Source organism: Paroedura picta, chromosome 5, assembly GCF_049243985.1.
Source record: "Paroedura picta isolate Pp20150507F chromosome 5, Ppicta_v3.0, whole genome shotgun sequence".
NCBI classification, from domain to species: Eukaryota; Metazoa; Chordata; class Lepidosauria; order Squamata; family Gekkonidae; genus Paroedura; species Paroedura picta.
Window position 1 is genome coordinate 122998299 of NC_135373.1, and position 13349 is coordinate 123011647.

Here is a 13349-nt window from a genome sequence, read left to right on the forward strand (position 1 = left end):
CTGGGGGAGGGGGAAACGGTGATATCATAGAGATGCGGGATAGAGCATCCTCGCGTTCGATCGGCGCTCCACCTATGCAGCCAAATCCATAGAGTTGACTGACTAGAGCGTCTAGACGTCCTAGCTTCCGCCCCATTTAACATAGAGCCGCGGGATAGAACTCCCACGCGTTCGATCCGCCTCCAGGCGGCGCTGGACCAATGCATCCCAGAGAGCGAGCGCTGGTTCCATAGAGTCCTCGGGCTAGAGCGACCTCCCTGTTGTGGCGCTCCTCCCCAGACAGCGAGGGGGAACATAGAGATTCAGAGATAGAGTGGCAGGAAAGCCGTCTCTGTAAAGACCCGGGAGAAGAGTCGGCGGGCCATTTCCGCTTTCCGCCAGCTGGCCTCCCGGAGAGAAGCAAGACTCGAACCCAGGGCCGCCTCTCGCTCCCCCCCTGGCTTCCCAGCATGGGCAAGACGGACTTCCTCAGCCCCAAGGCCATCGCCAACCGCATCAAGTCGAAGGGGCTGCAGAAGCTGCGCTGGTACTGCCAGATGTGCCAGAAGCAGTGCCGGGACGAGGTGAGAGCGGCCGAGTGGGGTGGAGTGGAGCCTCCCCGGGCAGGGGCAGCATACCTGAGCAGGGCAGGGCCCGGATAGTGGCTTGGTCTTCCCCAACTCTGGGTCGGCTGCTTCAGACCCCTCCAGGGGGGCGCCCGTGTGGGCCTGGAGCTGGAGTGGGGGGGGGGTCCTTGAAGGCCGGCAGAGTGTTGTTCAAAACATGCCCTTCCGTGGGCAGGTCCAATGAACTGCCATTTCCAATGAGGCCATTTCCTCAGCCATTTCAGAGAGGGAGAGAACAAACTCTGAGCACCTTTCAGTGTTATTCAAAGCGTGCCCTTCCGTGGGCAGGCTCATATCCTCCGATACATTGGAACGGAAATCATCAGACTACACGTGTAAGGAGAAAGGAAAACAAACCTTGGTCCGGGGGCACTTTTCAGACCAAATGTTATTCAAAGTGTGAGCTTTTGTGTGTGTGTGTGTGTGCACACTTGTTCGGCTACAATGAAAGACAAGTTTCCCAACCAGTACACGGGGGGCTAAAACATATTTTGAGTCCTTTCAGACCACCAAATGGTTATTCAAGGTGTGAGCTTTCGTGTGCAGGCAAGCTTCCTCTTTTCACTGTCTGAGGGAACCTTATAATATATCAGTGGGAAAGCAAGTTTGCCGAAGTACATATTGAAGGTTTTAACAACGTTGTTTTGCTAGTTCCGCTGACTGCATTTCTATTGTTTTATTTGTCTAGAATGGCTTTAAATGCCACTGCATGTCCGAATCCCACCAGAGGCAGCTGCTGCTTGCATCGGAAAATCCCCAGCAGTTCATGGATTACTTTTCAGAGTGAGTGCAACTGGTATTTTGGTTTGGATTTTCCTGTTCCTTGGGATGATGTCGGTATGTTTTTGGCAAAAATTTAATTGTAATTCCCAATATGGGCGCCATGGCACCCACTAATACAGAGGTGACCAAACGGTGGCTCTCCAGATGTCCATGGATTGCAATTACCATGAGCTCTGGTGCTGGCAGGGGCTAATGGTAATTGTAGTCCATGGACATCTGGAGAGCCACCATTTGGCCACCCTTGCACTAATACTTTTCCTGGTGTCCACCAAGCATTTCTAGAACATGGGTGAGTCCTGATGGGCCTGTGGGTTTCTGATTGGCTCTGTAGATTAGCAGGCTCTGTTTTAGCAGGAGCTGCCACCACAGTACTGGCTTTACTCTTTCACTTCTCTTTCTTGTTATATTTTTTACATTACCCTTTCTTTCTTCTGTACTTGAGCCCCGCTGGATCAGACCAGTGGTCCATGTAGTTCTTTTGATGAAGAGTTTCGTGAAGCCAGTATCATTCTCATCTGATGAAGGCATCTGTATAACTCAACAGCTAGCACACTTCTACATGAAAATAAGTTTGTGTCCAGGGGCCCTTTTAAGATCAACAAAGTTTAATGCTGGGTTTAAGCTTGCATGAGTGAGTGTGTGTGCACGTGTGTGTGCGCACATGTGTGCGCATGTGCACACACACATATATATAATGTATTTGAAGAAGTGTGCATATACACAAAAAAATTGTCCTAAAGGGGACATTGTATTCAAACTTTGTTTTATTTGCCCACCTGAATAAAAATAAGCTGTTATTCTTTATTTCCTTAACATATACTTCCTCAAGCCTTTGGACCAAATTGCTAAAACTATTTTTTTGTGTTCCCTTAGGGAATTCCGGAATGATTTCTTAGAATTGCTCCGAAGACGCTTTGGTAAATCCCTTTGCTGTAACAATGCTTTGTTTGTTCATGAATCAGTCAGCAGCAGGTCTGCATTTCACCGTGTCGCTTTCTCATTCCAGGAACAAAGAGAGTCCACAATAACATAGTGTACAATGAATACATCAGCCATCGAGAGCACATTCACATGAACGCCACCCAGTGGGAGACGCTGACCGATTTTACCAAGTGGCTCGGGAGAGAAGGTAATTTTATGTCCTGTAAGGTAGCGATCCCCAACCTGTGGGCCGCAGACCACATGTGGTCCTTCGACTAATTGGAGGTGGTCCCCGAAGGACACCTCCCCCCCCCCCCCGGCCCTTTGCTTCACCCCCCCCAGCCCTTTACAACACACTTCATTGTTGTGGCCTGTCTGTATCTCATTTTGAAGGGATGTTTAAACATTACCATAGCGATCAGAGAGCGTTAGGGCAATGGTTGAGAGTAGAGGAGTAAACTACCCCCCCACCACCACCACCGGGCCTCGGTAAAAGGCGTTGAGTGGTCCCCGGTGATAAAAAGGTTGGGGATCACTGCTGTAAGGCAAACCTCTGGGATAGAAGCCTTACAAAGAAACATTTTTTGTAGTTTTGCTGATGAGAACAACCAGGTACATTGATTTATATATTCTAATCGTGGCTTTCCAAATTTCTCAGTTCCGGTATGGTGATATTTTGGCTATTGTAGTGAGTAATCCTCTACAGGCAGCCAGCTGGATGTCCTCGGACTAGTTACAATTCCCTTGGGGCTAGACACGGTTCTTTTAGGGCTGTTCTTGTGGAGGAGTTCTTTCAGATTTCTCTCAGCCCCACCTACCTCACAGGCATCTGCAGTGGGGAGAGGTGTTTGTAAGCTGCTTTGGGACTCCTTCGGGTAGTGAAAAGCAGGGTCCAAAAAATGAGCTCCTCTTCTCTCTCTTTGGGGGCAGAGCCTGAGTAGAGCAGGGTTTGGGGAGGGGAGGGAGTGCAACGTAGCAGAACCGCCCAGAGGCCACTTTCCAAAGTAGCCATTTTCTCCAGGGGAGCTGTTCTTCGGAGATCATTTGTAACCCCATATCTCCAGCTGCTACCATGAAGTTGGCAACCATGTTTGCAGGGATGTTGGGAGGATGAAACTGAGAAGAGGGGGAATGAGGTCAGCTGCTTCTGGTCACCACGGTGGCCGGAGAAGATGGAGTAGAAATAAATACGTTTTGAGCCACGGAGCTCTCGGTTCAACCTGTGAGGCTAACTGAGTGACCTTGGGCCGGCCACAAGGCAGGTCTAGCTTGGCTCAGTACAAGGAGGAAGAATGCATCTTGAGAGGCTGATGGGAATTCCATGACTGAAGGAAAGCCGAGCGTAAATCCAATCCGTAAATCAGCAATTATAGAGGGATAAGGGGCATGCCTAAGACTACCTTGTAAACTTGTGGCAGAGGAAAGCTTTGAGCAGAGGACCTAGTGGCTCCCATTCTTCACTGAGCCATTCTTAATTGGGCTAGAATCTCTGTACTTTTGGATCAGGGACAGGCCAGAGAGGCACCCGGACCTTGACCCTTGGCAACACCTCTTTCCTCCTCCCCTCCTGCCTCTCTCAAGACTGTAATGGTTGCGATGTGGTTTTTCAGGCTTCTGCAAGGTGGACGAAACCCCCAAGGGCTGGTACATCCAGTACATCGACAGAGACCCTGAGACGATCCGCAGGCAGCAGGAGCAAGAGAAGAAGAAAAAGCAAGACATGGATGACGAAGAGAAGACGGCCCGGTTCATCGAGGAGCAAGTCCGGAGAGGCTTGGAGGGGAAGGAACAGGTGGGTTGTATTCTGGCCACGGTTAGATTTGGCCTTCCCACGATGGCTCCCCAAGCACCAAAAACACAGAGCATCCTTGCCCCAATTCCATTGCAACTGTCACATTTATTGGATGTCTCCCTTTGGGTTTCCAATCTTAGATGCTCAAATGTCTTGGGCTTTTCTGCCTTCTGGTGCCTGCCCTTGACAACCAGCTGTCGGCATTCTTTGCATCCACAGCAGCCGTGACTGGCTGGGCTAATTTTGGACACACATCCCTGCTGATGTCAGCGCAGGCTGAAACTCACAGAAGCTTATGGCATTCCTTTCATTTTTCTCTTGTAGGAAGCCCCGGTCTATACAGAACTCAACCGAGAAAATGACGAAGAGAAAGGTAGGGAGAAGTAGAAGCGTTACTCATTGCTGGGAAAGTGTACTCGATCGCTTAGCACCCTGCAGAATCCCACTGTCATGGGCTAGGCCCGTAGTGCTCTCATGGTGCGCACAGAACTAGTTAGACTGTCCGATGAAGATCTGGAAGTTCCGAGTCCAAATCCCCATTCTGCCTTGGATGCTCCCTGCGTGATCTTGGTCCCCTCGCTTTCAGCCTAACCAACCTCAGAGGGTTGTTGTGGGGATGGAACAGAGGGGTACCAATTTGAAGGAAGTCCAGGCTAAAGTGGTGCTGTCTCCACAACAGCCCTGTGGGGTAGGTTAGGCCGGCAGAACCTGGCCCGAGGTCAATGAGCGAATTGTGCATTATCTGGATAACAGTCCTATGATTTTTAAAAGTGGTTTTCTCTTTTTCTTTCTAGTGGTATTTAATTTGAACAAGGGAGCGAGCACTTCCACAGGGCCACAGCCTAAGCCCAGGTGAGTCCTTCTCTGCTTTGTCCAGTTCCCGCCTGCATTCAGGCTCGTTTCCCCCACACAGACCCCTATGCCATCTAATAGCACAGTCCGCTCCCATGTTCTTCAGCCCCTTCCAGACACGGCCAAGGGGTTTATTCAGGCAAGCCTCACCGTGAGCTTAACCTGGAGTCTGGATGCTGTATGCTGACCACCGCCACCCTCCCCTGCTTGCTTTTCCTTGGTCGAAGGGCCCCCAGGGCCCTTCCCCCCTTCTGGCCTGCCTAGAAAGGCCTGCAGCGGCTCTACTAACCTGCAGCCTCTCTTCTGCAGTTTGCTTGGGCCCAGCGGGCTGAAGACGGCGGGAACAGCACCGACGGTGAAGCGCAAAGAAGCGCCTCCCGCCTTAGGGCAGTCAAAGGACAAGAAGAGGAAGACAGCCCTGGAAGAGATCATTGAGGTGCCAGGAAAAGCCTATTCCTCCCCCACCCCAAGAATCCTGTTTAGTAGATCTTTAGAACATAGAATACATCAGGCACTTTCACCATTTGCTAAATAATGACATTTCAGTCTAGTTCAGCGACTGTTTGCAAATAGATTCCGCCATTTCACACAGAGGGCCAGCTTGGTCTAGTGGTCAGGAGTGCGGACTTCTAATCTAGGGAGCCGGGTTTGATTCCCTGCTCCCCCACATGCAGCCAGCTGGGTGCCCTTGGGCTCGTCACAGTGATGATAAAGTTGTTCTGACCGATCAGTGATATCAGCGCTCTCTCAGCCCCACCTCCCTTGCAGGGTATCTCTTGTGGGGAGAGGAAAGGGAAGGTGATTGGAAGCCGCTTTGAGACTTCTTTGGGTAGAGAAAAGCGGCATCTAAGAACCAACTCTTCTTCTTCAAATCCAGAGGCAACGTACCTTGAAAGTGGATTTGAATGTGTGCTCTTTGAAAGGCCCCATAGTTTCCCCTTCTTCTGTTTTAGCCAGACAATATCCCTGTGTTTGGCCAGACAATATCCCTGCCAGCAGACTAGGCCAAGGTCTTCCAGGAAGCAAAAGTGTTTACCAATGGAAGTTTTGACTCGCAGAAGTGTCTTCCCTGAAACCTTGTCAGTCTCTGGTGCCACTGGACTCAAATCTAACTGTGTTCCACTGCAGATCATCACGGCTGCCCTCTGAAACCGTCTTGCCAGCTCAGTTGCCCAGAGGGTGGATTTGAACCCAGGTCCCCAAATCTGAGTCTGTCAGGACAAGAAGAAGAGTTGGTCTTTATGCCCGGCTTTTCACTACACAAAGGAGTCTCAAAGTGGCTTGCAGACACCACAAGAGGTAGGTGGGGGCTGAGAGAGCTCTTACAGAACTGCTCTGCGAGAACAGCTCAAACAGGACTGGGACCCGCCCAAGGTCACCCAGCTGGCTGCATGTGGTGCAGGGAATCAAACCCAGCTCTCCAGGTTAGCGGCCGCCACTCTTAACCACTAGACCAAGCTTGCTCTAACCACTATAACATGCTGCCATTCAGAATAGTATCCTGTAAACATAAGATGATTTGATCCTGGTTTGCTTGCTAAGGGAGTAGCTGAGGATTCCAGGGCAGAGGGAAACGGAAGGGATAGAGTACTGTTTCTCCCCCAGCATGCTGTGCTGCCGATCTAGTTGCAGACCCCTTTTGTTTTCTCAGGGGGCATTATGTTTTCAAGAATAGGGGTTGGGAAAGTCTGTCAAATGAAGTAGGGCTATGCCCCAGGGAGCTGCTGCCCATTTCAGCAGACGATACTGACTGGGATGGACCGAGGGGCTGTTTCACAATACGGCAGCATCACAGGATTAAGCCCCCGGGGAGGGCAGTATATAAATCAAATAAATAAATAAAGCGATCCTCCCCGGCTGTCCCAGGGATTTTTTCCTTTCTCAATCACACGTCCATTTCGGATTTTGAGCTGAACCGTTTCCAATCTCCTCTCCTCCCTCAGTTTGAAGAAGAGAAGAAAAAATCATCTCGGACGGACCACTGGCTACAACCCGTAAGTGACCATCCCAAATGTTTGTTTTGGCCAGGGGTAGTCAAACTGCGGCCCTCCAGATGTCCATGGACTACAATGCCCATGAGCCCCTGCCAGCATTCGCTGCCCAGATTAAACACACTATCATCCACACTCTCCAAAGGCCAGAGATTATTATTATTATTACTATTACCGTTTACAATTTTTATTTCCCACCGCTCCCGAGATCGGCTCATGGCAGGTTACAATTGTCCACAATTAAAAACGCCAATAGAACCCCCTGAAAATTAAAAAAGGACACAAATTTTACAATTTTTACAAAAGTTACAATACATAGATCTAGAAACATGGCGGTAAAAATCCATACACACCCACACCCCAATAAACATCATCCAATAGGGAAGTGGTAAGAGAAGGGGAGCCATAACCTCTGCCGTAGGTGACCCTGGCATACCTCAGTATGAGGCCCCAGTCTCAGATCTTCTCAGACCCCAGCCTCAACCATAGACCGGCAGAAGAGCTCTGTTTTGAAGGCCCTGCAGAATGCAGAAAGCTCCCGCAGGGTCCTGCAGCTCTTCCAGTAGCTCATTCCACCAGGTAAGGGCCAAGACCAAAAAGGCCCTGCCCTCATTGAGGCCAGGTCAGCTTCCTTGGGACCAGGAACAACCAGCACATTAGCACCAGCAGAGCGCAAAGCTCTGCGGGGGCATAGGGCAACAGAGGGTCCCTGAATATGCTAACTACACATCCCTTCCAATGACCCCTGCAGGGTATTCTTCATGTATGCTGTTAAATCATGCACAGGGCTGATTGTGCATATATCCCAACGCCTTCAGGGAGGGGTGTCTCCCATCGCAGCACTTGACACGGCCAGCCCAGCTTAGCTTTTGAGATCTGGCATGACCAGGCTGTCCAGGTCAGCAGGGGTAGTCAACCTGTGGTCCTCCAGATGTTCATGGACTACAATTCCCATGGGCCCCTGCCAGCATGCTGGCAGGGGCTCCTGGGAATTGTAGTCCATGAACATCTGGAGGACCACAGGTTGACTACCCCTGCAGGTCAGGGCACATATGATGCTCTCTCCCAAATGTAAAGATCACTTCTCTATTTCCTCTCTTCCAGGAAATCGTGGTCAAGATCATCACAAAGAAACTTGGCGAGAAATATCATAAAAAGAAGGCTGTCGTAAAGGTGAATCCCTCTGCTGTCTACTTCTCAGTGAGCTGGTTGCCAAAGGCAGGAGTGGGGACATTTCGGATTCGGTTAAAGCGGTTGGTTCTTTTGAGCAAAGAATGTTCCTCTAATGCCCCTGCGTAGAATCACAGAGTTGGGAGGGACCTCTTGGGTCATCTAGTCCAACCCCCTGCACTATGCAGGACACTCACAACCCTCTCGCTCATCCACTGTAACCTGCTGCCCCCTTGAACCTTCACAGAATCAGCCTCTCCGTCAGATGGCTCTCCAGCCTCTGTTTAAAAATCTCCAAAGAGGGAGAACCCAACACCTCCCGAGGATGCCTGTTCCACTGAGGAACCGCTCTGACTGCCAGGAACTTCTTCTGGATGTTGAAACGGAATTTCTTTTGAATTAATTTCATCTCGTTCATTCTGGTCTGTCCCTCTGGGGCAAGAGAGAACAACTCTGCTTCATCCTCTACATGGTAGCCTTTTAAATACTTGAAGATGGCTATCAGATCCCCTCTCAGTCGTCTCCTCTCCAGGCTAAACAGACCAAGCTCCCCCAACCTTCCTTCATATGTCTCGGTGTCCAAACCCCTCACCATCTTTGTTGCCCTCCTCTGGACACGTTCCAGTTTGTCTACATCCCTCTTAAACTGGGATGCCCAAAACTGAACACAGGACTCCAAGTGAGGCAGAACCAGAGCAGAGTGAAGCGGTACCATCACTTCCCATGATCTGGACATGATACTTTGCTTGATACAACCCAAAATCCCATTTGCCTTTTTAGCCACCGAGTCATACTGCTGAGTCATGTTCAATTTATGATCTACTAAGACTCCTAGATCCTTTAAGCACAGATAGATTGTATAGATCTATGGTGCAGCCACATTTGGAATATTGTGTACAGTTCTGATCACCGTGTCTCCAAAAGGACATTCCTGAGGAGGGCAACCAAGATGATTTGAGGGGTGGAGCACCTTCCCTAGGGGGAAAGGCTGAAGAGCCAGGGACTTTACAATATCGCAAAGAGATGACTGGGAGGGGGGCATGCTGGAGGTTTCTAGAATGATGCATGGGGGTGGGGATGGTTGGCAGAGAGAAATGTTTCTCCCTCTCCCAAAAGACTGGAACTTTAGGGCATCTAGTGAAGCTGATGGGCAGTAGGTTCAGAATGGACAAAAGGGAATACTACTTTACACAGATAATGGTAAAGATATGGGATTTGTTGCCAGAGGACATAATGATGACCACAGAAACAAACACCTTTCAAAGGCTAGATTCACAATCAACCTAACAATGGCCAGTAGCCATGGTGGCTGAGAGGAACCTCCACCTTCAGAGGCACTAAGCCTGTGAATCGCAGAGTGAGGAGGTAAACTCAGGAAAAAGGATTCGCCTCTTTGCCCTGCAGCTGGACCTCCAGAGTAATTGGCTAGCCACCATGAGAAGGGATGTTGGACTTGATGGACTTTTCCTGCAAGGCTCAATGTTTTTATGTCCTCCCCCCCCCCACCCTTGTGGCATCTGGATCCCCCTGGGGCCCTCCACCTCCCCAGCTTTACTTCAGTTTGACATTGCCGGGAATGGGTGAATGAGGACCATGGGTCCAGTAGGAACTGTTATGCCTGTAATCTTTGTCCATTTTTAAACTGTGGTTATTGTACTGTATTTATCGGCGAGATTGTAATCTTGCCGTCCTATGTTTTTATGTTTTTATTCTGTTGCGAACCGCCACGAGCCAGCTGGTGTGGGAGTTGGCGGTATAAAAACATATAAATAAAGGAAAGAACAAACAGACCAACGGACGGTTTGATTTCCCATTAATAAACGTCTACGTTTTTGGCAGGAAGTAATCAACAAGTACACGGCAGTTGTCAAGCTGATCGATTCGGGAGACAAACTGAAGCTTGACCAGACCCATCTGGAGACGGTGCTTCCAGCACCAGGTGATCCTTCTGGCCGGGGGGGGGAAGGGGGAGAGGTCCATTTGTTCCGAAATATTTTTGCATTCTGCAAAGGTCTGGTACTTGGCACGTTTGCCGTTCGGTTCGGGGATAGCTTCTGTGCCGTCACGTCCAGCAGCTTGTTTCCTTTTTTGCTTTTATTGTTTTAGATTCGGGCTCCTTTGCCCCAGTCAGGAGCCCCAAAAGACAGCATAGCAGCATTCTGAATAAGTAATATTTCTGTTCCGTCGTTCTGTTTTCCAGGGAAAAAGGTGCTGATTTTAAACGGTGTCTACAGAGGCAATGAGGCTACCTTGGAGGGCATAAATGAGAAAACCTTTTCAGCAACCATCCTCATTGCAACGGTAAATTATCCCACAGCGTATGAGACACATGAGAAGGCACTCAGGCTAAGACAGGGCAAGAATGAGCGGGGAATTTGGGGAAATAAATATTTTTTGGGGGGGGGGGAATTGTGAGATCCTAGAAATCCTTCTACCCTCTTATAATCCTTTTCGCAGCTTTACATCAATGCATTTTAATATCAGGCCACAAAGAAAGACCTCAAGAAGGGTGGAAAAAACATTTGGTCCTTTGTCTTAGGTCACTTTATCCCTGCGTCAACATGTCTTGGATCTAGTGCGATAGTGTGTGAATAATATTGATGTTTTAAAGTTTTTAAATGTGGGCACGAATAGTAATAAATAAATTTACTATATTCCGCCCCTTACCTTCCGAGGTTCCTAGCTGAGAGAACTCTGACATGTTCTGGCAGGGGCTCTTGGGAATTGTAGTCCATGGTCATCTGGAGAGCCACTGTTTGGCCATCCCTGCCAAATATGGTCATGTTGACCGACCCACCCCTCTTTCAAAATGGCCAATGATGGGCCTGGAGAGGGTGGGGAGGGGAGGGGCCTTTTTAACTGGGGAGGAGCCCCGGGTGGGCGTGTCCACAGCTCAGCTTCCCAACCATATTTTGCCTGATCACGCCACCTCTGGGGTTTCTCACAGCCTGAAAAATGTTTCAGGGGTTTCTCAACGGTAAAAAAACAGGGGGTGGGCAAACTGTGGCCCTCTAGATGTCCATGGACTTCTGGAGGGCCACAGTTTGCCCACCCCTGGTAAAAAAAAAATCAGGCAAGGCTGCCTTAAGGTTCCCCTTCTTATTTTGAAACCTCTTCCTGCTCCAGGGACCTCAAAAGGGAAGCCGTGTTGAAGGTGTGCCGTACGAAGACATCTCCAAAATGGCCTGAACAGCAAAAGCCGACAGACTGTTGAAACTCATTCCACTTGGAGGTTTCCCGAAATGTGACCACCGCTGCACCAGCGCCTGTTTTAAAGTCTGTTTGCAGATGCAAGCAAACACGGCGGACCTTTTCCATGGAAGCCGCCTTGGACTAGAGATACCTTGCTGTGTACGCCGCTTAACGAACGCTGGGACGTTTTGATATTGAATAGCATTTCTCAAATGCTCACTTAATAAACTGGGACATTTCACCATGTTAAGCGCAATGCAGTTACCTGCCATAAACGCTGGGCCCTTTCAGAGTCTCAGTGGGAAACACAAGTAAGTAACTGGGAGGCATTTGTGCCTGGGAGACTTGAGAATTGGGGGAGGGTGGGGGGAGGTCAACAGGGAAAGACTAGGCCAGTGGTTCTCAGCCTGGGGGTCGGGATCTCTTTGGGGTCGAATGATCCTTTCACGGGGGTTGCGGCAGGGCAAGCAGCTGGGCTAGTGGGGGTGCCAACTACACACCAGCTTTGCTGGGTAGACTGAGAGTGTTTGTCTGTCTGAAGCATCGGAAAAGAGCAAGATCATTATGGTGGGACAAGAGGCAGAACTGAACTGAGAAACCCTGGAAAAAAACCAATTTATATACAATCCTGAACCATGGATCTTCACACCATTGGTCAGTTTTGGTTCAATTTCTGGGAAAGAACCCTTGCATAATTTTATGGTTGGGGGTCACCAAAACATGAGGAACTGTATTAAAGGGTCGCAGCATTAGGAAGGCTGAGAACCACTGGACTAGATGAAGGAGGGTATGAGTTGGATCATGCAGATCTATGCCTTGTTGCAGTACTCTCCTCTGCAGCAGACAAGAGCCAGAGACCAGTAAGCAACTTAAAGGCTAAACCGAATTGGTGGCAGAGAGGAGCTTTCATGAGTCACGGCTCCCTCCCTCAGGTACTTCTTGATCTGTACTCTGGCGCAAAGAGCCTTATCCTGCCCCAAGGGCATCACCTCTGGCGGAATAGGCCTCTGGGATGCTGGAACCCTGTGTCTTACCTCCTCTTCAGTGAGCTGGGTTGGTGAAGTTGCCAGTTAAAAGCGGCAGCCTCTAATCTGGAGAATCGGGTTCGATCTCCTATTCCTCCACATGCAGACAGCTGGGTGACCTTGGAGGCAGTCACAGTTCTCTCAGAGCTCTCTCAGCCCCACCTACCTCACAGGGCCCATTGTGGACAGCAAAAGAGGCATGCCAGTGTTTGTAATGGGAACGTTTGGGGGCAGATTCTTGGGGGGGGGGGCTGGTGTTGGACTTGAGCCACATTGATCCCCAGACACATCCCATTAATGTCTATACCCGAGTCATGTCCTCAGGGGTAGAAGAACTGATTTTTATACCATTTTTACTACCCAAAGGTGTTCTAAGGCGCCTTACCAAACACCTTCACTTTTCTCTCCCCACAACAGCCACCCTGTGAGGTAGGTGGGGCTCAGAGAGCTCTGACAGAACTGCTCTTTGAGAACAGCTCTAAGAGAATTGGGACTGGCCCAAGGTCACCCAGCTTGACTGCATATGGAGGAATGGGGTATCATAACCCAGTTCTCCGGATTAGAGTCCGCTGCTCTTAATCGCTACACCACGCTGACTCTTGAGATGCTCGGGAAAATGTTCAGGCAGAGAGGCAAGTAAAGGGCGCTCCTCCCCTCTCCCCCCCCCCCAGTCCCATAGGGTCCCCTGCACTTGGCCACCATGATACATTGAGAAATGGACGACAACGGAACTGATCCCGGCTCTGCTGAAACGTTGCCATGGAAAACCTCTCGTGAATCCTTCTGGGATCCAACTTAACATGCACTGAAGGTACACAGCATTTTTCCAGCCTTCCTCTCGTTCTGACCCGTTTGTGGGAGGAGAGTTTGTCTTAGATATGTTTGACTCCCCCCCCCCCTCTTCACTGTAGCTCCTCCCCCCCCCCCCCCATCTGCACTGATCCAGGGATTAATTTTCCTGGGGTTGGGTGTAGGTGGCAGAAACGGAAACGACTAGATGACCCTGGAGGTCCCTTCC

General features: G+C 49.9%; 1 protein-coding gene across 2 annotated transcripts; it reads left to right on the forward strand.

Moving 5' to 3' along the window:
* The first annotated feature begins 237 nt into the window (after window positions 1-237).
* On the forward strand, window positions 238-11552 carry KIN (Kin17 DNA and RNA binding protein). 2 transcript variants are annotated; one of them, XM_077340306.1, is made up of 13 exons: window positions 247-563; window positions 1294-1388; window positions 2262-2305; window positions 2395-2517; window positions 3920-4101; window positions 4426-4474; window positions 4896-4953; window positions 5263-5389; window positions 6897-6947; window positions 8049-8117; window positions 9954-10053; window positions 10315-10415; window positions 11241-11552. In XM_077340306.1, the coding sequence occupies exons 1-13, from the start codon at window positions 450-452 to the stop codon at window positions 11301-11303; spliced, it is 1176 nt and encodes a 391-aa protein (XP_077196421.1). In that variant the 5' UTR covers window positions 247-449; the 3' UTR covers window positions 11304-11552. The 2 variants fall into 2 exon arrangements, with proteins under 2 accessions (XP_077196422.1, XP_077196421.1); XM_077340307.1 differs by lacking the exons at window positions 10315-10415; window positions 11241-11552 and having other exon boundaries at window positions 238-563; window positions 9958-10052.
* Window positions 11553-13349: the final 1797 nt, after the last annotated feature.

Coding starts and splice junctions, on each gene's coding strand:
- KIN (XM_077340306.1), top strand. CDS start 450: ATGGGCAAGACGGACTTCCTCAGCCCCAAGGCCATCGCCAACCGCATC. Junction 1,389..2,261: donor TTCATGGATTACTTTTCAGA/GTGAGTGCAACT, acceptor GTGTTCCCTTAG/GGAATTCCGGAATGATTTCT. Junction 2,306..2,394: donor ATTGCTCCGAAGACGCTTTG/GTAAATCCCTTT, acceptor TTCTCATTCCAG/GAACAAAGAGAGTCCACAAT.